The sequence below is a fragment of the Schistocerca cancellata genome, chromosome 9, assembly GCF_023864275.1.
Source record: "Schistocerca cancellata isolate TAMUIC-IGC-003103 chromosome 9, iqSchCanc2.1, whole genome shotgun sequence".
Classification (NCBI taxonomy): Eukaryota; Metazoa; Arthropoda; class Insecta; order Orthoptera; family Acrididae; genus Schistocerca; species Schistocerca cancellata.
Window position 1 is genome coordinate 179,082,930 of NC_064634.1, and position 24,719 is coordinate 179,107,648.

At 42.2% G+C, this 24,719-nt stretch overlaps 1 protein-coding gene across 1 annotated transcript in view; it reads left to right on the plus strand.

The window, feature by feature from the left end:
• Window positions 1-24,719, plus strand: part of LOC126100451 (cubilin) — a 771,806-nt gene that overhangs the window by 135,503 nt on the left and 611,584 nt on the right. The window contains exon 18 of the mRNA XM_049911056.1: window positions 9,321-9,486. Within this exon, the coding sequence (XP_049767013.1) occupies window positions 9,321-9,486 (166 nt within the window). The remainder of the gene's footprint in view (window positions 1-9,320; window positions 9,487-24,719) is intronic.

Sequence of the window (24,719 nt, forward strand, 5' to 3'; positions counted from 1 at the left end):
TATTCAGAACACACAACAGAACAGCACCTTTAGAGGGGAAAATAATAACTAGAGATGCACTACAAGGATCAATACTCAGTCCACTTTTATTCTTATATAAAAATGATCTGCTATCATATATCCAAAAAGTCAAAATAGTTTTTTTAAAGAAGATGAAAGTATTACAATAAAACCTAATGGAGAAACTTCGAAACCCATTACATGCAGTTGTGTACCATAGAGAGCATCATCATGCCACTGATGATAAACAAATAAACATTTTGGAAAATTATTGAGTAAAATCAGATGGATACAAACCACATTAAGATAAGTACTCCACAATATTTTTCAAGAAGCTGTGACTGACAGCAACAGCATGTGTTGTATGATTAAATAGTCACTGTTGGGACAGAAAGGATGTATCAGTTCAGATCTGAAAAATTAAGATTTCAACATGACACATCAGTGCTGTGCCATGATACATAGTACATTATCTGAGCCATGAGATGCAGATAAAACTAATAAATGATGAGGCTGGATCACCATCCACAAATTTGATTCACTTGTAACTCGAATGCTGGCTGCTGTAGTACGAGTAATTCATAACTTCCCTCAGGTGTAAGAGAAGCTGAGGAAAATGTATAATATATTTCCTAAAAATACTCCTGCTTGACCTCAAGTTCTCAAAGGCTAGGAACATTGTTTAGCAGTGAGGGTGTATGATGTGTGGGCTGATTGTATGTTTGGTTATGTCAAAGCAAATTGGAAAGAGATTTGAAGAGTCATTGTATGTTTGATAGTTGATTATAAGGAGACAGACTGACCACCTGACCATCAGCATAAAAGAATGAAGAAACTATTCCTATTTTTTATTACTATCTGGTAGTGCAGAAGTCAAGCATGAGTTTAGATACTTTATAACTTTTTTGTTTGGAAAAGCATTTAATTATTTCTGTCTACAGTGGGAATTAAATGGCTGGATAAGGTCAAAATACTATATGTGAAAACTTGTGTGTTTCAAATAACCACCATTCACAGCTTCACAAAGAGTAGCTCTTTGCGTTACATTGTTCATAATTTTGTCAAGAATTGCTGGCTGTAACTCATTGATCATGACACGTATATTGTTTTTGAGCTGTTCAATGCTTGCTAGTTTGTTACCATAGTTCTTTGAGATATCCCTGGAGGAAGAATGTGGGCCTTTTAAGTCTTGGGACTGTGATGGTCAGTTGTTTTGTTGCCAAGTCTTGGAAGTGAACTGCATACCTGGGACAGGCTTGTGCATCAGTTGCACTTTGTACTGGAAAAAACTTTAATTCCGTTATTAAACTTCTCTGCAGTGACTCTGTTCTTCTCAAGCTGAGTTGCTGAGTTGCATATCTTCATGTTGACATTAGGATGGTAATTAAAGCTGTCCCTCACACGTTGAATGTTTTTGGGAGTTGGAACTGAATGTTGTCTAACTGTTCTTGGGCAATCACAGACTTAATTAGGTTTCTGAAAATGTGCTACAGGATGGAGCATCATAGTCAGATGAGGACACTAGCATGCATTGAAGTGCCAATGGTATGCTCTTTGAGTGAGGATGATGGATTTTTGATTTTCATAATAAAGTTTTATCAATTTTGTGTGCTGTTTAGGACTCAGTCTCTCCTTGGAGTATTTCCCAATGTACCTCTCAGTCCTGAAAAAGGAAAAAAATGAATTTAAAAACTACAGAAAATAACTATGAAACACAGGAACCCATGTACAGTGTCTGGACCATCCTGTATTAGTTCCTTCATCAGAGGGAAAAGGGGGATAGGTTGGATATAGTTTGAAAAAAGGGGCAGGTCGCTCAGATTTCAGGATGAGAAATACCCACCTGTTGTGAGGATGAAGGGAAAGAAAGTTGAAAGGGCAGGTGTATAGGAAGTAGGAAGTAATTCAAAGAGAATATAATGGTACAAATTGTTCCACCTTCATTCCAGTACTGACATAGGAGCAGAGTAAGAAGCAAAAGAAGGATAGAGGAAGTGAAATGAAAAGTGAAGTGAACATTTCAATTAAAAACTGAAAGGAGATTGCAAAAAAACAAGAGAGAGACAGAGAAAAGTGAAGCAGAGGGAGGGAATGATGTTTAAAAATGAATAAAGAAAATATCTGAGTCAATAAGTAAAATATAAAAATATTATGAAAGGGTAGACTGCTGCTCACCACATAGAGGAAGCACTGAGTCGCAGACAGGCACAATGAAGAGACTGCTGCACAATTCAGATTTTTGTCAAAAGGCCTTCTTTGGAAACAGAAAGCAGACACACATTCACACTTAAGCACAACTCACAGACACATGGACACTGTGGCTTGACTGTGACTGACATGAAAACAGTCTGTGTTGAGGGGTGGGGGGTGAGGAAGTGGCATGAGGCAAGGAGGGAGAGCAGTAGCAGGGCAGTGGCAGTGGAAGGTGTTGTGCTGCCCATGAGAATGTGAATGGACATGGTGGAGACAGGATAGGGATGCCAGGTGCAGAGTCAGGACTCTGTACTGAGAGAGATTTGTGGAAGGGGGGGGGGGGGGAAGAAGGATAATGGGGATCAGAAAAGAGAGAGGTAATAGGAGAGAAGGGGCAAAGTCCTATGTTTGCATTAGGGATATAGAAGGCATGTGAGCTGCTGGAATGGGAGTGGGGAAATGGGTATAGGACTGGGACTAGCAGAGGTTGAGAATGGGGGTTACGGGAACAAAGAGTGTTTTGTAGGGAGAATTCCCATCTGTCCAATTCAGAAAACCTGGTTTTGGTAGGGAGGATCAAGATGATGTAGGCTATGGAAGGATCAAGATGATGCAGCAAGTTCAGCAGCAAGATGGTCTGCAGACAGACAGCTTGTTAATTGTCATGCCCACATAGAAAGCAGCACGTGGTTGCAGCTCAGTTTGTAGATCACATGGGTGCTATCACAGGTGGCCCTGTCTTTGATGGGATAGGAGATGCCTGTGATAGGCCTAAGTGGGAGGTAGTGGATGTATGTGATAGATCTGCTCGTTACTACAGATGTGACGACCATGTATAGCTAAACGATTTGGAAGAGACTTCTTGGCAGGGAGTAAGTGGCAGCTGGAGAAGTGGAGGTATTGTTGGTGATTGGTATGTTTGATGTGGATGGAGGTACTGATGTACCCCATCTTTGAGATGGAGGTCAAATCAAGAAAGATGGCTTATTGGATTGTGGAGGACCAGGTGAAGAGAATTGGGGAGGAGGTGTTGAAGTTCTGGAGGAATGTGGATAGGGAGTCCTCATCCTTGTTCAAGATCACTAAAATGTTGTCAGTGTATCTGAACCAGGTGTGCAATTAGGGATTCTGAATGGTTAGGATGGATTCCGCTCGATGGTCCATGAATAGGTTGGGATAGGATGGTGCTACGTGGGTGCCCATTGTTATACCACAGATTTGTTTGTAGATGGTGACTTCAAAGAAGAAGTAAATTTAGGTGAGGGTATAGTTTGTCATGGTGATAGGAAGGAGATTGACACTTAGTGTCAGTCGTGTGTTGGGAATAGTAGTGTTCGGTAGCAGCAAGGACATAGACATTGGGGATGTTTGTGTAGAGGTGGCATTGATAGTGATGAGCAGGGTGACAGGCAGTAAAGGAACAGAAACTATGGAGAGTTGGTGGAGGAAATGACTGGTGTCTTTTGTATAGGAGGATAGGTTACATGTAATATGCTGAAGATATGATCTGTGAGAGCAGAGATTCTCTCAGTGCAGACACAGCAACCGAAAACAGTCAGACCTGTTGGGCAGTTTGGTTTATGGAGTTTAGAAAGCACGGGAAGATATGAGTGAGGAAGTGATAGGGATGAGGACAGAGATAGACTTGTGGGAGAGGGTCTGGGATGGGGCAAAGGATTTGAGGAGGGACTGGAGATCCTCTGGATTTCTAGAATGGGGTCACTGTGGCAGGGTTTGTAGGGGGACAAATCAGACATCTGGTGGAGTCCCTCTGCCAGATGGTCTCTGCAGTGCAAAACCACATGATTTGTGCAGTGCAAAACCACAGTGACAGGGCCTTTGTTCGCAGGTAGGATTATAAGGTCCATATCAGTTTTTAGGTGGTGGGTTTCAATTCTTTCTGCAGATGTTAGATTGGTTTCCATATTGAGCAATTTTCAGAAGGATGATGAGGTAAGATTCTAGGCTTGGAAATTAATAAGGTCTGATTTGGGAGAAATGGTAATGGATCACGATTGGGTGGTGGAGTGATCTGAGTCAGGCAGGGTTCAGTACAGATTTTGGATTGAGTCTGTTTGATAGGATTGGTGGTGAAAAAGTATTTCCATAATAGGGACTGGGAGAAAGAAGGTCTTCAACAATTCTAGCATGACTGGATTTGGGAGTGGGGCAAGCTTTTGGAAGGGGCTGATGCCTTCTTAGGACTAAGGTTTTTGGAGGAAAGGTTCATGACTGTGTTTTGGGTCTGTTTAGGTTCTTGAATCTGTACAATGGTGGGAGAGAGTTTCTGAGGATGAGGTAAATGTAGTATGTCTGCGAGGTAGGGTTTGACAACTATGAAATTATGTGGAAGAGGTTTGGAAGCTCTTGTAGTCTTGGTGGACAATGGTAGTCCAAGGTGGAATTGGGGGGTGACAGGTTGGAGAGTTTTTTGAGGTGGCATAGTGCATGCTGCTCTATTTCCTCAAGTATAAGAGTTTCAGCCTGGGAGATGGATTGCAGGAATTTGGGATTACAGAGCAGGAAATTTTACTGATCGAGAGTTGGTTTGTAAGAATGTCTGGGGCTTTTGTATGGTTTTGATGGACCAAGTTGATGAGAGCTGTGGTCTGATGAAATTTAAATAGATGAAGGTCATTGTGGAAGGAGGAGCTGCAGCCGGAGATGGGTAATTTGATAGTTAGGCCATTTAGGGTTTTCCCATGAACTAGCCAGTAATGCCGGAACAGGATAACTTTTCTATATTGACACAGACTAAAGTAGCAAGGATCTGTAGGAGAAGAGAAGAAACAGGTAAAAATACGTGGGAAAAATAACAAAAAAGGACAAAATGGATGAAGCATGGAGAAAGAAAGGGTATGCCTGATAGTGAAAGATGAAAATGAATTTAAATCAGTATGGAACACAATGAGATCAAATAGAAAAATAACTAATAAGACGATAATAGTGGTATGCAGGTTGGTGAGTTGATAGGTGGGAAGAGAAGGAGTAGCAGGTGTAAATGGAATGGGTGAGGTCAGTATGTGCATGCTGGAATAAGGGGAGAGAGAGTGGGGATGGGGGTTGGAAAGGGTGTTCAACGACTGGCACAAGAAGATGCAGAAAATAATGTATGAAAATACACAAGGGTGAAGAAGGTCTAGGAATGATGATAATGGTGGGTAGAATGTGAGGCATGAGATACTGCAACAGTCCATGAGGCCACATAACTGAGTTTGTGTGTGAACTGATCCATTGATACAGTGTGGCTCAGAAATCAAGAGTGTGTGTGATTTGGAAGGCGACAGTAAAACACAGGAAAGAAGAGAAAGGAAAGGATGGACACTGAGTAAAGAAGTATGTGTGAGAGAACAGTAACAAAGAACACAGCTGTGGGATGGAAGAAAAGCCAGTGGACAAAATCAAACAATGTAACATACAGGATGGAATAACAAGAATATTATAAAAAGGGTGGATTGCTACTCACCATGTAGAGTAGATAAGCCTTAGTCTGGCACAATGAAAAGATTACAGAACATTTAAGGTTTGGGGAATAGAAAGCTCACACACATTCACACAAGCACAACGCACACACACATGACACACATGGCTACTGCAGCCTGACTGCAGACTGCAACTGCATCTGACACGAGCAACACTCCAGGGTGAGTAGTGAGAGTAAGGAGGAGCCATCGGACTGGCAGGGAGGTAGATGGCAGACTAGGGCAGGAGAACCGTTGTGCTGCCTTTCAGAGCATGCAGTGACATGTCGAGAACAGGATAGGGAAGCTAGAGATGTGGAGTCGGGACACTTTGCTGGGGGGGGGGGGGGGGGTGGCTGGGAAGAGGGCAGAGGGCAGAGGACAGCGAGCAGAAAAGGGAGACGGGAGAGAAGTAAAGAAGGGGAAGGGACTAGTAGATGCATTGATGGAATAGAAGGCTTGTGAGGTGTTGGAATGGGAGCAGGGAAGCAGATAGTGGACTGGGACTTGTGAAGTTGGAGGTCAGGGGGTTACAGAAACACAAATTATGCTGTGGAGAGAGTTCCCATCTGCACAATTCAGAAAAGCTGGTGTTCACAGTTAGGGTCCAGGTAGCACAGGCTGTGAAGCAGGCATTGAAGTGAAGCACTTTGCGTTGTTCAGCATGTTTGGATAGCTTGTTAGTTGTCATGGAAACATTGAAAACAACCTTACATCTGTAGAAAAAAGTGCAACTCACTGCCTGAAAACTTATTCTTGACTTTATTATCCTACCTGTGGACAAAGGCTCCACTGCTATTGTTATGAAGCGCAGTGTTAAATAGCAAAGGGAATCTGCAAGCTGTCAGATAAATCCAACTTCAAACCCTGCCACAGTGACTCCATTCCAGAAATCATCCTCCTCAGATCTTTAGGCCCATCACAAAAACTCTTCTATGAATTTGTCTCTCTCTTCACCCCTACCAGTCATCATACTCCTATCCTCTAAATGTTTCCTGAAGCCCATAAACCCAACCACTGAGGAGGGTGGTCTGTTATTGTTCCCCTGACAGAGAGAATCTCTACACATGTGGACCAATACTGCCAGCCTATTAACCATAACCTACCCTCAGACATCAGCCATTTCCTCTGCTGATTCTGCACAGTTCCTACTCCTTTGCCACCCTGCACTCTTCTTTTCACTATTAATGCCACCTACTTCTACACTAAATCCCCAATGCCCAAGGCCATGTCACAGTTGAATGGTACCTTTCCAAACACCCAACTATCTCCAAACCTACAACCTCCTTCATAGCCAACATGACCAACTATAACCTCACCCACAGTTACTTCTGCTTTGAAGATATCATCTACAACAAACCTGTAGTACAGCAGCAGGCATCCACAGGGCACTATCATATACCAACATATTAATGGTCCATCTAGAGGAATCCTTCCTCACAACCCCAAAACCAAATCTCGCAACTGGTTCAGATTCATTGATGACATATACATTCCTCCAGTTCCTCATCACCTTCTCCTCCATTTGCTACACCTGGTCCTCCTCAGCCGTAGCCAGCTTCCTAGAAGTCTACCTTCACCTCAAGTGTGGCTGTGTAAGTACCTCTGCCTACATTAATCCTACCAACCACCAACAATACCTCCACTTCATCAGCTGCCACCCATTTCCTACCAAGAAGTCCCTTCCGTATGACCTAGCCATGTGTGGTCACCGTATCTGTAGTGACGAGCAGTCCCTTTCCGTATATTCCAAGCATCTCACTGAGGCATTCACAGACCGACATCGCTCTCCCAGCCTTGTTCAGAAATAAATTTCCAGTGCCTTCTCTCTCCAGTCCGCGAACACCTCCTACGTACCCACAGTCCAGCTGCAAAGAAGCACTTCTCTTGCAACTCAGTACCACCCAGGACAGGAGCAGCCAAATCACATTCTTCGCCAAGGTTTCTACTACCTCTCATTATGTCCTGGAAATGAGGAACATCATACTTACTGTCCTCTCTACCTCTCTCAAAGTGATATTCTGCCAAATACCAAACCAATGCAATACCCTTTTCCATCCCTACTCCAATCTTGCTTCTAATCCTTGCTCCATGGCTCATATCTCTTCAGTAGATGTAGATGCAAGGCCTGTCCAATACATCCTTCCTGTCCTGTCACTGGCGTCTCCTATCCAATCGAAGGCAGGGTTACCTGTGAAAGCAGCCATGTGATCTACAAATCAAGACACAACCACTGTGCTGGTTTCTATGTGGGCATGGCAGCTAACAAGGTGTCTGTCCACATGAATAGCTACTGCCAAACTGTGGCCAAGAGACTGTGGGACAACCCAGTTGCTGAACATGCTGCCCAAAATTATGTGCTTCACTTCAAAGACTGCTTCACAACCTGCATCATCTGGATTTTTTCTACCAACAGCAGTTTTTCTGAATTCGGCAGGTGGGAACTTTTCTTACAACACACTCTTCATTCACACAACACCCATGTCCTCAACCTTCGCTAGTCCCAGCCCTCTATCTACATCCCTGCTCCCACTCCAGCACCTCACATGCCTTCTATTCTGCCAAACACCTACTATTCTTTTCTCTTTCTCTATTTGTCTCCCCTCGCCCTTTTTGTACTGACCTTCCTTCCTATTCTCCACTCCATACTCCCTGCTGGCACAGTATCCTGACTTTGCACATAACATCCATATCCTGTCTCCACCACATCCTTGCACACTCTCAAAGGCAGCACAACACTTTCTCCCACCTCTGCTCTGCTATCCCTCTCACTCCCCACCACATCCCTCATCCTTACCATCTCTACTCACCCTGGATTGTTGCTCATGTCAGATGCAGCTGCAGTTCGTAGGTGGGCCACAGTGGCCGGAGACAGTGGCTATATGTGTGTGAGTTGTGATTGTGTGAATGTTTGTGTGCTTTCTATTTATGAAGAAGGCCGAAATTAAAAAGAAGGTAAGAAAGTTGTTTCTTGTATCTGTAATGTAAAAGATAGTTAGCATCAGGTAATGTATGTTTTTTTTTCTGAGTTCATCAATATCTATTGCAAACATGTATTGTTATCAAGTAAAATGTTGAACAGTGTTTGCATTTGAGGTTCTAAAATGACATGACTGTTCTTGCTAATGTTTTGTCTGTTATGGGAATGGACAGACAACAGTAAGACAGGGCCAAATTCTACTATGTTGGTAGCCCAAAGGAATGTAATGGATCTAGGGAATCTAAATACCAACAAAAAAGTTTTATATCTGAATTAAATAGTGCATCTCTAAAAAGAGTGTTGCTTTGAAGCATAATTGTTACATGTGCACACAAACTAGGCATACTGCGTTAGGAAAACACAATGGTTGGCCTGTAATTTTATTAATATTATTATATATTTTAGTCTCAAATCACACTGAAAATCTATAATTTACTGGTTTCAACTTTTTATCAAGTCATTATAAGATGATCTGAATATGTTCTTTAGTAATTTGCCAATGAACAGGACTGAAGGAGCACTCATAATTTTATGTTTTCGTATCATTTTTGAATCAATGAGTTAGTTGATACAAACAATAATTTTAGGAATGTTTACTTGATAATAAATAATTTAGGTATTAAGTAATTTTTATGCATTGATAAGTAAATACTTTAGTAGTAAGTAAATCTTGCCAAATGTTGTAGATTCATGATGGACACAGCAAACAATCTCCACTGATTGGACGATATTGTGGCAGTGCCAACCCACCAACTATTATTTCCACATACAACCATCTTTGGATGGAATTTACTACAGATCAGTCCAGACAAAAGCGTGGATTTTTGGCAAATTACACTACAATAGATACTGGTAAGACCTAGGATTTGCATTATCATGTTCTTAACTTATAGATTAATTACAGAAACACAGTGATGAGTGACATCTGGCCCGTCTTTCCAGATGCCATCCAGAATGGAAATATTACTAATGCTTCCAAATTTGATTGTAAATTTTTGTTTCCATTAAAATGATTTATTTCAATCATTATATATATTTTTAAATATGTCTGCTTGTGTCTGTATATGTGTGGATGGATATGCGTGTGTGTGCGAGTGTATACCCGTCCTTTTTTCCCCCTAAGGTAAGTCTTTCCGCTCCCGGGACTGGAATGACTCCTTACCCTCTCCCTTAAAACCCACATCCTTTCGTCTTTCCCTCTCCTTACCTCTTTCCTGATGAGGCAACAGTTTGTTGCGAAAGCTTGAATTTTGTGTGTATGTTTGTGTTCGTTTGTGTGTCTGTCGACCTGCCAGCACTTTCATTTGGTAAGTCACATCATCTTTGTTTTTAGGTATATATATATATATATATATATATATATATATATATATATATATATATATATATATTGGAGCGTGATATCAGTAATAAGGATATGTGGAGTTTAAACTTGGCAATAATTTTCTCTTGCATCTGAACCAAAAATGCATTTATTCTTATGATATATTTAACAGTATATTATATACATGTGGTGTCTGTTCTATCAAACATCAATATTTCAAGGGAGGTATGAACATCATCTGCAAATGGGCATTGAAGAAATTCAGTTGTGAAAGTTGAATATTTGTGCTGGACCAGGACTCAAAACTGGGTTTCCTGCTTTACATGAATGGTCACCTTGACTGCTTTGGCTAACTGAGTATGCTTTCTGTCTGACCCAAATTCTCAGCTTTTTGCACACTACTGAGTAGCATCCCTGTCCATTTACAACATATATTCTCAGAATTTCCTGTATTCCCACAGGGGGTTAGGACCCTATTGTGCATTCTCACTGAGGATATCAGAGCGGTCAAGCTAACAGATATACTACACCCATGCGGTGCCTGTTCTGTTGGACATTTCCAACAGAAGAGACACCACTGTTTCTGATACTATGCCCATAAAAATCATTATTTCAAGGGAGGTACTGAAGACAGCCGCAGTTGGGCACTGAAATAATTCAGTGGCAAAAAGTTGAAAATTTGTGCTGGACTGGGACTTCAAACCAGATTTCCCACTTCACACAAGTTGTCACCTGAACTGATTCAGCTATCAGATCATACTTTCTATCTGACCCAAACAACTTATTGCACACTAGTAAGTAGCATCCCTGTCCATTTACCTCATTTTCTCACAGCATTTCCTGCATTGTCACAAGTGGTTTGAACCCTACTGTTGGTGCACTCACACACAGGATATCAGAAGAGTCAAGCTTACAGGTAAACTATGTATGTGTGGTTTCTGTTATGGGGGACATGTCTGAGCACATTTGGTGTGTACATGGATCTCAGACATGTCCAGCAGAACAGACACCACACGTATATAGTACATCTGTAAGCTTGACTAATCTGATATCCTCAGTGCAGATGCACAATAGGGTCCAAACCTCATGCAGGAATGCAGGAAATACTGCACACATATGAGGTACATGAGCAGGGATGCTTCTTAGTAATGTGCAATAAGTTGAGAATTTGGGTTGGATGTAAAGTACATTCTGATAACTGAAGTGGTTAAGGCAGTTCTTGCTTAAAATGGGAAATCCAGGTTTGAGTCTCAGTCCAGCATGTTTTCAGCTTCCACCATTTATTTCAATGCGCAATTGCTGGTGATGTTGGTACTTTCCTCAAAATATTGATCTTTACAGCCACTGTATCAAAACCAGTTGTTGTTGGCAACTCCCTTGAAATCTTGGTATTTAATGCAGCTGTACAAAAAACAGTGGTGCCCCTGATGGTGGTATCTCCCTCGTAAAACTGATATTTATGGCCACTGTATCAAAAACATTATATATTGTATTTGTAAGCTTGATTACTCTGATATCCTCAGTGTGAGGGCCCAGACCTCTTGCGGGAATGCAGGAAGTGCAGCAGTCATATGAGGTAAATGTACAGGGATGCTATTTAATAGGGTGTGGTAAGTTGACAGTTTGGGTTGGATGGGCAACACACTCAGGTAGCCTAAGCAGTTAAGGCGACGGTCGTGTAAAGTGGGAATTCGGGGCTTGACTCCCAGTCCAGCACAAATCTTCAACTGCCACCATTGAATTATTCAGAGCCCATTTGTGACTGATGGTGGTACTTCCTTCAAAATATTGATATTTAACATTTCTATTACTGCATAGTCACTTTGAAATTGTGCCTGTCCACCTTCAGTTTCCTTAAAGACATCATCCTTATCAGTTTATATTGAAACATTTGTTTCCTCTCCTTTTCTTTCAGCCAGTCAAGAAAAAAATGATTACAAAAAATGTTTTGAACAGTGAAAGCACCAATGGGACAAATGTATTAATTGTAATGGACAGTATTTTGAAGGAGATAAGATTTTTATTTATTTATTTTATATGCCTTTTTGTGCAATCTTGTATCACTTTGCGAGCTCAAGTATTTGTTAGAAGATTTGTTTCAATCCTATCCAAAACATAGTTCTCGGAATCGGGAACATTTCTCTTCTTTAGTAATATTCATTGTATTAAAGACTATGAAGAAAAAGTCTTTACTTTCTGTGCCCAAACTATTAATGTAAAAACACACATGCTAATAATTTACAAACCACCAACAATGTACATCAAATTTCAACAAAGACCTAGAGCGATAAGGAGGTTCTACTGATATAAATGTAGATCCTTTATTTGTGAAGAGTTTAAAATTACTGTGCTTTCATGTTCAGAACGTAAGTGTACTATTTTTAAAAGCACAAACCATCATTTGACTGTGTATTATTAAATGGGAGGGTGGAAAAAAAAGTAACATTGCCCTGACAGAGTTTGTGTAGTACACCTTTCCACCACTAGGCATATATAGTGCAACTCATTGCCAGTCCAGTGCCACCTGTGTTATCAACCTGCCTTGTTCTGTTCATCTGCAGCGACTGTCTTTGCAAGCACTGTTTTTTTTTTTTTGTTTTTGTTTTTTTTTGTTTTTGTTTTTTATGATGGTAAGTTTAAGTGAACGAAGTGCAACTGTAAAATTTTGTTTTCTACTCAGTAAAAATGCTGCTGAAAGTGTTTTAATGTTGAAAACAGCTTACCGAGATGATGCTATGTGAAAAACTCATGTGTACGAATGGTTTGCTGGATTTAAAATGGCGACATGATGATTGATGACAAACCCCATTCACAACGTTCATCAACTACCTGATTCAACGAAAATATTGAAAAAATTGGAGAGCTTGTGCTCACAGACTGTTGGCAGATAATCAGACCTTTTATTTAGAAGTTTTAAGAAGACAGCACAACAGTCTTAGTCAAAAAAGACCTGATTTGTGCCCGCATCTCGTGGTCGTGCGGTAGCGTTCTCGCTTCCCACGCCCGGGTTCCCGGGTTCGATTCCCGGCGGGGTCAGGGATTATCTCTGCCTCGTGATGGCTGGGTGTTGTGTGCTGTCCTTAGGTTAGTTAGGTTTAAGTAGTTCTAAGTTCTAGGGGACTTATGACCAAAGCAGTTGAGTCCCATAGTGCTCAGAGCCATTCGAACCATTTTTGAACCTGATTTGTGGCAAACAGGAGACTGGTTCTTCCACTACGACAAGACCCCTGCACACACACAGCCATGTCTGTTAAACAGTTTTTGTCCAAGAATGGTATATGGTTCTACTGCCCCAAACACCTTACTTGTCGGACCTGGCTCAATGAGACTTTTTCTTATTTCCACACATGAAAAGGGGCATGAAAGAACAGTGATTTGACAACATTGAAGAAGACAAGAAAAAAATGTCTACAAAAAAGTTTTGAACAGTGAAAGCACCAATGGGACAAATGTATTAATTGTAATTGACAGTATTTTGAAGGAGATAAGATTTTTATTTGTTTATTTATTTATTTTTTTGAGGGAGGGGGGGGGGGGGGGGACGATGACACTCACTTGTGTTTAACTTTTGTATATCCATATTTTGGCTTTTATGCCATTATCAGATACAATGCTAAAAGTTATTAGACCGCTATTGAGTCATGTCTGTTAAGGCAGTCCAAAGGAGGTAACAAGGATAACACATATCGTTATGATGTGACTATCAAGGACTGTCAACAGTTACATCTTAAAGACGTGTTAGCCTTATTTACCTGTTTTGGACTGCCTTAACAGACATGACTTAATAATGGTCTAACAATGTTTAGTACTGTCCTTGATAATAGCATCAATGCTGAAATCTGGATAGTACAAAACATAAATATAATAATATACAGTCAAATAATGGTTTACTCTTTTAAAAAGTATTGCATGACTGTGACTAAGCACTATCAAAAGCTTTTTAAGTGTGCTGTATTTTTATATCTTTTTCAGAAAAAGCGTATTTTAAAAAAGTACAGGGTATTGTTGATACACATGTTAACTGTTTTTACACAAAATTGACGTCCTGTTCACAGCTTGTGGTGAGCCGTGACACAAGCTTCTTTATGTCCTCAAAGAATTTTACCATCAGTTCCTTCCCCCACTTTGAGACCTCAGTCTCCACCTATTCATTGCTTAAAAATTTAATTACGCTCGTATACACCTTGAGGGAGATAAGAAGACGAGAAAATAAGCCTATCCATTATGGATGTTTAACAACCCGTGACAGTTTATTCAATGTAAACACAGGAAACTACAACCAGTCACTTTTATGAAATAGTTATTTGTTCAATAAACCAATTTTCAGACCTTATCAGCCTCAATTTCAGTTGGTGCATAGGATGGTACATGACTGTTTCAAAGCATAGAGCATGGTACTGGCTGTGTGACAAGAAGGTGGAACATGCTTTTTGATACATCACCAAGAGTGTTGTATGTGTGGTGATTTGGATCCAAAAATGAAATGTGTACCTAACACAACAGTACTGGGGATTTTGTGTTCATATCCATCTATTAGCCTCCAATTTGATGGACTTGCTTTTTGCAGGATATGTATGTATATACACCATAGTTATGAAACTTTGCCAGCATCCAGCATGTGCTGTACAACTGTTGGTTGTTACAAAGATCTTTATGCAAAAAATATAACATAGGCATACATGGCTCAGAGACATTATTTGCTTTTGTTTGCATGTAATGAAGTGTAATCGAAATTGTCATTAACATGAATGCTCAGAAATAAAATAATATAACGTTTCCAGAGAATTGCAACTGTTTGTATGACCATGAACTTTACATTTAAAAACAAGAACAATACATCAAGTGAACTGCTAACTTATTTCTGTTCTTGCAGTAACATGATCTGGAGTATTAGTAAAGGCAGATTCTGTTTATTGCAGCTAAAGGCAATATCCATTAACAACACAAGCCACCCATACTGTCACAGTAAGTACACAACTGATTTTTGGAGACACAAGTCACCACATAAATAATAATCATGGTGATATATTACTCTTTGAAATAGTCATGTCTAGAGATGAGCCTGAAAAGATTTTAAAACTGGTTTATGGAATAAATAAGTATTTCAGTAAAGTGACTGGTTACAGTTTTCTGCATTTATATTGAGTAAAAGGTGATGGGTTTTTAAACATCCATAATGGATAAGCTTATCTGTCATCTTTTCACCTCCCTGAAGGACACATGAAAGGAATTAAATTTTTAACCAATGAACAGGTGGAGTAGGAGGTTCTGAAATGGGGAAAGCAGTTAGTTGGAGAGTTCTTCGAGGATTCCATAAAGAAGCTTGTGTCGAGGCTCACCATATGCATTGAAAGGGATGGTAATTATGTGGAAGTTACAGGTTTTTGTATTTGTATTGAAAAGATGATAATCTGGATGTGCCAACTCAGGGAAATGTGGATGGTAGTTCAAAATATCCCTACATGAATCCAAGAGTGCCATGATGGCTAAGGCTGTGTAAGGACAGGCATTATTGTGCAATAAGCACACTCCTCATCTCAGTATTCCCCTACTTTTGTTTTGAATGTTCCTTTTGAGGGTGTGTTTTTTGGGTTTCAAAATATTGTTGTGTATGACCAAAATGATGCCTTTTCAGCGCCAAAGCACTGAGGCCATGTTTTTTTGCCCAAAATTGTGGTTTGGAACTTTTTGACATATGCATTTGATGTAACACCACTGTGATGACTGTCTTTTTGTCTCCAACATTTAATGAGCCACCCACATTTCATCTCCAGCCACAGTAGAGATCAGAAAATCCACACCTTCCATTTTAAGATTCACTGAAGAAACTCGCAGGTGCCACTGACCCTATTTTTCTTGTGCTGCCGTGTCACCGCTTTTGGGAACCATCTTGTGTACCATTTTTGGTATTCCAGCATTGTTACTAGTGTCTTGTATAAGAGATTTCTGGAGTATAGTGAAAAATATTGAAAAAATTTCATTCACTATTAATCAGCTGTCTTCATGAACAGTTTCCCCAATTTTTTGCACCAACTCATCAGCCAAAATAGAAGGTCTTCCACTCCTCTGTTCATGATGAACATATGTTTTGCCTCCACTAAACTCTCCACACCACTTAAACACACTCATTCTGTTCATAATACCACTATCATAAATCACTTTCATTCATGAAAACATTCCAGTAAATGTTATTCCTTCAATGAATAGAAGTGGATAAGAGCACGTGGCTTGCACATGATGGTATTTCTTACCAACATCTTTCACACAACTGGACACTACAACATGAATTTAACTACTACAGTATTCCAGCAATGCTCGCTCTGGTCAGAGGATTTCCCCCTACCACTCAGTGTTGCCAACCCTCAAAAAACAAGAAACACAGCCAGTTAAGGTCACAGCATACTTACTTTCTGAACATGCCTCATACGATTGCCTTTCCTTAACATATCTTCTAACTGAAGTCGTAGGGTCAGTATTGCCTTGTGTTATTGCATATTTATGGTATTCAGACCGATCTTCTGTGAGGTCCCCTTCTTCTCCCAGTTTTTCCATTCTTCTGTAACAAATTCATGTTTGTATTTTGTAACCATGATCTATTAAACTGATAGTTCACTAATATTCACACCTGTCAACATGTGTTCTGCTTGGGTTTGGAATTGTTACATTCTTCTGGCGTTGTTAGATTTTTCTTAAAGTCTAATGGTGTTTCACCTGTCTCATACATGTTGCACACAAGGTGGAATATTTTTGTCATGGTTGGCTCTTCCAAGGATATCAGTAGTTTTGGCATAGTGTAGTCTACTCCAGAGGCCTTGTTTTGACTTAGGTCTTTAGTGCTCTGTCGAATTCTTCTTGGAGTATCCTATCTTCAATCCTATGTTCATGTACATGCTCTTTCCTTTCTGCAGTATTGCCTTCAAGTTCGTTTTCCGTATATAGCCTCTCTATTTACTCCTTCAAACTTTCAGATTTTTCTTCTTTGCTTTATACTGATTTCCCCTCTGAGCTGTTGTGGTCATACAGTTGCATCTCTTTTCTCCAAATGCCTCCTTAATATTTTTATAGGCTCCATCTAACTTCCTCCTGGTGATACTTGCCATATAACGGAGATGCTTAGTCACACATAGGCACAACAAAAAGACGGTCACAAAATAAGCTTTTGGCAAACAAGGTCTTTGTTGAAAATAGATGACACACACACACACACACACACACACACACACAGACACAGACACACATAGACACACATACGCAAACGCAAATGCAACTCACACACACGACTGAAGCCTCTGGCAGCAGCAGTCCATGATACGAGTGCAACTGGGTGGGGGTTAGGAGGTGGCTGGGACAGGGAGGGGGAGAGATTGCAGGGTAGTGGTGGGGGACAATGAAGTGCTGCTGCAGAGCATTCAAGGACGAGGTGGAGAGAGGGTAGGGCAGCTTGATGCAGTTGGGAGGTTAGACGGAGGGCAGCAGGGAGGTGGGGAGTAGGGGGGGGGGGGAGAGGGTAGTGGAAAAGGAGAGAATTAAAAGGACTGGGTGTGTTGGTGGAATGAGAACTGTGTACTGTTGGAATGGGAACAGGGAAAGGGCTGGATGGATTAGAAAAAGACTAATGAAGATTGAGGCCAGGAGGGTTATGGGAACGTAGGATCTATTGCAGGGAGACCTCCCACCTGCACAATTTAGAAAAGCTAGTGTTGGTGGGAAAGATCCATATTGCACAAGCTCTGAAACAGTCACTGAAATGAAGAATGTGATGTTGGGCAATGTGTTCAGCAAGAGATTGGTCCACTTGTTTCTTGCCCACAGTTTGAAGGTGGCCATTCATGTGGACAGATAGCTTGTTAGTTGTCATGCCCACATACAATGCAGCACAGTGGTTACAGCTTAGCTTGTATATGACATGACTGTTTTCTCAGGTAGCCCTGCCTTTGATGGGATAGGTGATGTTTGTGACCAGACTGGAGTAGATGGTGGTGGTAGGATTGGTGGAACAGGTCTTGCATCTAGGTCTATTACAAGGGTATGAATCATGAGGTAAGGGGTTGGGAGCAGGGGTTGTGTAAGGATGGAGGAGTGTGGAATACTACTGTGGGAGGGGTGGGAAGGATTATGGGCAGGGTAATTCTCATTTCACCGCACAATGAGAGGTAGTTGAAACCCTAGCAGAGAATGAAGTTTAGTTGCTCCAGTCCTGGGTGCTACTGAGTTGCGAGAGGAATGCTTCTCTGTTGCCAGACGGTGAGACTTCAGGAGGTTGTGGGAGACTGAAGAGATAAGGCACAGGAGACTTCTTTTAGTACAAGGTTGAGAGGATAATTACGGTCTTTGAAGGCCTCAGTGAGCCCCTCAGTGTATTTCGAGAAGGACTACTTGCCACTGCAGATGTGATGACCATGGGTGGGTAGGCAGTATGGACTTCTTGGTATGGAACAGGTGGTAGCTGTGAAAGTGGAGGTATTGCATTTGGTTAGTAGGTTTAATGTGGACAGAGGTGCTGATGTAGCCATCTTTGAGGTTGATGTCAACATCTAGGAAGGTAGTTTGTTGGGTTGTGTAGGACCAGGTGAAGCAAATGGGGAAGAAGCTGTTGAGGTTGTGGAGGAATGTGAATAGGGTGTCCTCATCCTCAATTGAGATCACAAAAACGTCATCAGTGAATCTGAAGCAGATAGTGGTTTAAGATTCTGGGTGTTTAGGAAGGATTCCCCTAGACGGCCCATGAATAGGTTGGCTTAAGAAGGTGCCACATGGGTGTCCATAGCCATATCCCAGATTTGTTTGTAGGTAATGCCTTCAAAGGAGAACTAATTGTGGTCGAGGATATAGTTATTCATGCCGACTATGAAGGAGGTTGTTGGTTTGGAGCCGGCCGGAGTGGCCGAGCGGTTCTAGGCGCTACAGTCTGGAACCGCAGGTTCGAATCCTACCTCGGGCATGGATGTGTGTGATGCCCTTAGGTTAGTTAGGTTTAAGTAGTTCTAAGTTCTAGGGGACTGATGACCACAGCAGTTAAGTCCATAGTGCTCAGAGCCATTTGAACCATTTTTTTGTTGGTTTGGAATCTGTCAGGCGTTGGGTAAAGCAGTGTGCAACAGTGGTAAGGCTATGGGCATTAGGTATGTAGTGTTAAGGGAGGTAGCATCATTAGTGACGAACAGGGCACCATGCGATAAAGGGACAGGAACTTTGGAGAGTCAGTCGAGGAAATTGTTGGCATCTTTTATATAGGGGGTAGGTTCCATGTAATAGACTGAAGATTTTGGTTTATCCTCTCATTGGTGGTACAGTAACTAGCCACAATGAGCCATCCTGGATTGTTGGGTTTATGGACTTTAGGAAGCATGTAGAAGCTGAGAGTGTGTGGGGAGTGGTAGCGGTGAGCAGAGAGATGGACTTTTGGGAGAAGTTCCAAGGTTTGTAGGTGGGTGCATCTGATAGCTGGTGGAGTCCTTCTGCCAAGTAATCATTGTTGTTCAAAAGAACAGTGGTGGAGCACTTGTCTGCAGGTAGGATCATAAGGTTGGGATCAATTTTTATATGATAGACTGCAGCTCTTCCTGCGAGTGTAAGGTTAATTTGTATATTGATGGATTTGGGGAATGATGGCGAGGCAAGGTTTGAGGTTAAGAAATTCTGGAATGTTAACAGGGGAAGATTTGTGGGCAGTGGGGATGGACTACAGTTGATGGAGTAGTGAACTGGGCCAGGCAGGATTCAACATTAGTCTTTGGTTGAGTCTGATTGGTAGGGTTGGTGGCGAAAAAGTGTTTCCACTCTAGGGACCAGGAGAAGGAGGGAAAGTCTTTAACAAGTCCTGCATGATTGAATTTTGGAGTGGGGCAAAAGGTGAGACATATGGAAAGAACTGATATTTATGTGGGGCTAAGGCTTCTGGTGGAAAGGTTCATGACTGTGTTTTGTGTCTGTTTAGCTTCTGGATTCTGTGTGGTTGTGGGAGGGGACTTTGGAGGGTGGGGTAAATATAGTGGTCTGCGAGACAGAGATTGCCAGCTAGGAGAGGATGTGGGGGAGGTTTGGAGGTTGTTGTAGAGATGGTGGGCAGTGGTACTCCGAAGCAGGAGTAGGAAGTAGGTGGAGGGGTTTTTGAGTTGGCGTTGTGCATGTTGCCCTAGTTCCTGGAGGGCAAGAGTTTTAATGTGTGTTATGGATTCCAGGAATTTGGGATTGAACAGCAGGAGAATTTTAAGGATGGAGAGAAAGTATTACAAGGAGGTTTGAGCTGGGTTGATACAGTTTTGCAGGACTATGTCCGTGATGGCTGACACCCAGAATCCTAAACCCCTCACCTGGTTCAGATTCATTGACGACATCTTTGCATCCTATGCACATTCCTCCAGAACCTCAACAGTTTCTCCCCATCTGCAGCTCGTAGTCTAGTGACTAGCATTACTGCCTCTGGATCCCAGGTTCGATTCCTGGCCAGGTTGGAGATTTTCTCTGCCCAGGGACTGAGTGTTTGTGTTGTCCTCATCATTTCATGTCGGAAGGGGTGGCCAAGCAGTTCTGGGCACTACAGTCTGGAACTGCACGTCCGCTTCGGTCGCAGGTTCAAATCCTGCCTCGGGCATGGATGTGTGTGATGTCCTTAGGTTAGTTACATTTAAGTAGTTCTAAGTTCTAGGGGACTGATGACCTCAGAAGTTAAGTCCCATAGTGCTCAGAGACATTTGAACCATCATTTCATCATCATCATCATCATCATCAATCGTGACAGCGGTGAGATTGGATTGTGTAAAAATTGGACTGTGCAAAAGTTGGGACTTTGTAAGGGTGCTGATGACTGTGCAGTTGAGTGTCCCACAAACCAAACATCATCATCAACAGCTTCTCCCCCATTTGCTTCACCTGGTCCTACCCAACCCAACAAACCACCTTAGTAGACGTTGACATCCACCTCAGAGATGGCTACATCAGTACCTCTGTCCATATTAAACGTACTAGCCAAATGCAATACCTCTACTTTGACAGTTGCCACCCGTTCCATACCAAGAAGTCCCTTACATACAGTGTAGCCACCCGTGGCCATCGCATCTGCAGTGATGAGTGGTCCCTCACAAAATATACCGAGGATCACACTGAGACCTTCACAGACGGTAATTATCCTCCCAACCTTGTACAAAAACAAACCTCCTGTGCCTTATCTTTCCAGTCTCCCACACCCTCCCAAAGTCTCACTGTCCGGACACAGAGGAGCATTCCCCTCATAATTCAGTACCACCAAGGACTGGAGCAATTGAATCACATTCGCCGCCAAGGTTTCAACTACCTCTCATTGTACCCTGAAATGAGAAATATCTTGTCCACTGTTCTTCCCATCCCTCCCACGGTAGTATTCCACCGTCCACCAGATACAATATACTCCTCCATCCTTACACAATCCCTGCTCCCAACCTCTTACCTAATGGCCCATATCCCTGTAAAAAACCTAAATGCAAGACCTGATCAATACATCCTCCCACGACCACCTACTCCAATCTGGTCACAAACATCACCTATCCCATCAAAGGCAGGGCTACCTGGGAAACCAGTCATGTCATATACAAGCTAAGCTGTAACCACTGTGCTGCATTCTATGTGGACATGACAACTAACAAGCTGTTGGTCCACATGAATGGCCACCTTCAAACTGTGGACAAGAAACAAATGTACCACCCTGTTTCTGAACACCCTGGCCAACACTACATCCTTCATTTCAGTGACTGTTTCAGAGCCTGTGCGATATAGATATTTCCCACCAACACCAGCTTTTCTGAATTGCGCAGGTGGGAAGTGTCTCTGCAATATATCTTATGTTCCATCCCGTAACCCTCCTGACCTCAACCGTTGTTAGTCATTTTTCTAATCCATCCAGCCCCTTCCCTGCTCCCATTCCAGCACTACACAGCCCTCATTCCACGAACACACCCAGTCCTTTTAATTCTCTCCTTTTCCACTTACCCCCCCCTCCTACTCCCCACCTCCCTGCTGCCCTCCTCCTGACTGCATCAAGCTGCCCTCCCCTCTCTCCATCTCATCCTTGCATGCTCCACAGCACCACTTCACTGTCCCCCACCCCTACCCTGCTATCCCTCCCCCTCCCCACCCCAGCCTCCTCCGTACCCCCACCCAGTTGTCACTTGCATCATGCACTTCTGCTGTTGCTTGCAGTGTAGCTTCAGCTGCCAGAGGCTGCAGTCATGTGTGTGAGTTGCATTTGCATGTGTGTGTGTGTGTGTGTGTGTGTGTGTATGGTCTATTTACAACAAAGGCCTTGTTGGCCAAAAGCTTATATTGTGACAGTCTTTTTGTTGTACCTCTCTGCGACTCAGCATCTCCACTATATGATGAGGAGCAACTTTCCTTTTCATAATATTGTTACATTCCATCTTGGATTTTCCATTGTTTTATTTTCTCCTAGTGATACATGCTTTTGCTCACTACGTTTGTTCTCTAGCCATTCCTACTTAGCTGTTTTCCATTTTGCACTTCCTGTGAGTCTCATTTTTTATGTGTTGATATTCTCATATGCCTGCTTCATTTACTACATTTTTATATTTTCTCCCTTCATCAGTTAAATTCAATACCTCCTGTGGTATCCAAGGACTTTTGCTAGGCCTTGTCTCTTTACTTATTTGTTCCATTATGCCTTCATTATTTCATCTCGCAAAGCTATCCAATGTCTTCCATGTAAAGTAATGGAATGCGTGTGCATGCGCACGCCCGCACACACACACACACACACACACACACACACACACACAAAACCAAAGGTACCCAGACAAGCACTCCCATAGGCATGGCAACACGACAAGACTAGTTATCGATACCTAATTACTGAAAGCAGTTGCCTCAGCTGATGGAATTGGGGACGGGATAGGTAAGAACATAAGAAGCGAAAGAGGCATGTCTTTGCCACACAACAAGACAAAATTATTACAGATGGTACGGAAAAAATATATGTAGGAAGAGGGAGAGCTGCAAAAACTGTGAGGGATGAAGGGAGGGGGAAAAGGAGAGAAAGGTGAAGGTGAAGAGAGAGAAAGGGAGGGAAGTGGAAAGGGAGGGAGGGAGGGAGAGAGAGAGAGAGAGAGAGAGAGAGAGAGAGAGAGCAGCATAGCTAATATACAACATGGCTGCTTTCATCCATGAGCCTGACTTTTATTGGGTGGGAAATGTCTGTGACTGGACTGCTGTAAAAAGTTGAGAGTGGATGTATGGCACAGCCCATGTACTCTAGACAGATTATAAGTGAATGACTCCTGAGGTGCATGACTGGCAGAAGGACTGGAACAGCAATGGACAATCATATTCTGTGGGTTGGGTGGTTGGCAGAATGTTACTTTGAAGGACGTGGATACGATTTTGGTAGGATTTCCATCATCTGAGGGCATGACGAGAGGCAATCAAAGCCGCAGTGGAGCATGTGGTTGAGATTTTCAAGGCCAGGATGACATTAGGTGATCAGAGGAGTGCTGATCAGAGACTGGTTAACAAGTTTACTGGGGCCAGAGGAGGAGACGGCTCAGGAGATTTGTTATGGATGAGCTGCATAGGATATTGTCTGTCAGTACATGCTCTGGTAAGGTGATTTATAATACAATTCCTGATTTCCACTACAAATGCATTGTCCACAGGTGGCGAGACAGAAGGAAGAGACTTTTTGACATGGACTGGGTGATAGCTGTCAAAGTGGAGGCATTATTGGAGGTTGATGCATTTGATATGGACAAATGTAGTATTTAGGGAGCCATCTCAGAGGTAGAGAACAACTTCAAGGAAGGTGGCTCGATGGGTTGAGAAAGACCAGACGAAGTGGATTTGGGAATAAGTGTAAAGTAAAGAGTTAAGGTTGTCGTTGCCATGAGTCCAGATCCTGAAAAGGTCATCAATGAATCCAGAACAAAACATGACATCTGAACCCATCTCCCTCCTCACACCAGCACTCCTACCTTTTACTTGCATTCTAAACTTCACAAAGTGTACCCCTTTCCCCCACCCTCACCTCCTCACGCAGGTCTCCCTACTGGTTTTCCCACTGAGGCTGGTGGCTACAATGCTGCCTCAGAACGAACCTTTGCCTTTGCTGACTAACACCTCCAAACTATTGTCCATATCCTCCCACCCTTCATTCAAGATGCTGTTCACGTCCTTCACTACCTCTCCTCAATTATTGTCCCATTGCAACCAAACTTCTTGTTGGTCATTGTACATAAGCTTTCCTTGTACACCAAAATCCTCCGTGCCAATGGCTTTGTTTGTGTGGAACACCACCTTCCCCATTGTCTTCCTAATGCCAAACTTAAAAACTTTTTTTTTTGATCCTACTAGCCAGCCACATCCTGACCCACAATTATTTCACTTTTGAAGGCCAAATATGGAAACATATGCATGGAAATGCCATGAGTGCTCACATGGCACCATCCCTATGCCAATTTAAGTGTGAGCTATCTGGAGGAATTTTTCCTGTCTGGTCAGCACAAAAATCTCTGGTCTTATTCGGTTCAGATTCATTGATGACATTTTCATTATCTGTGTTCACTACAAGGATATCTTTTCCTCTTTCCCAAGTCTGCTTCACCTGGTCATTTTCAATTCATTGAGCCACCTTCCTAGATGTCTGTCTCCACCTCTCGTATGGCTCCATAAATACAATGTCCATCCATATCAAGTGCACCAGCCTCCAACAGTACCTCCACTTTGACAGCTGTCATCTGTTCCATGTCAAAAAGTCTCTTCCTTACAGTCTCTTACAGAT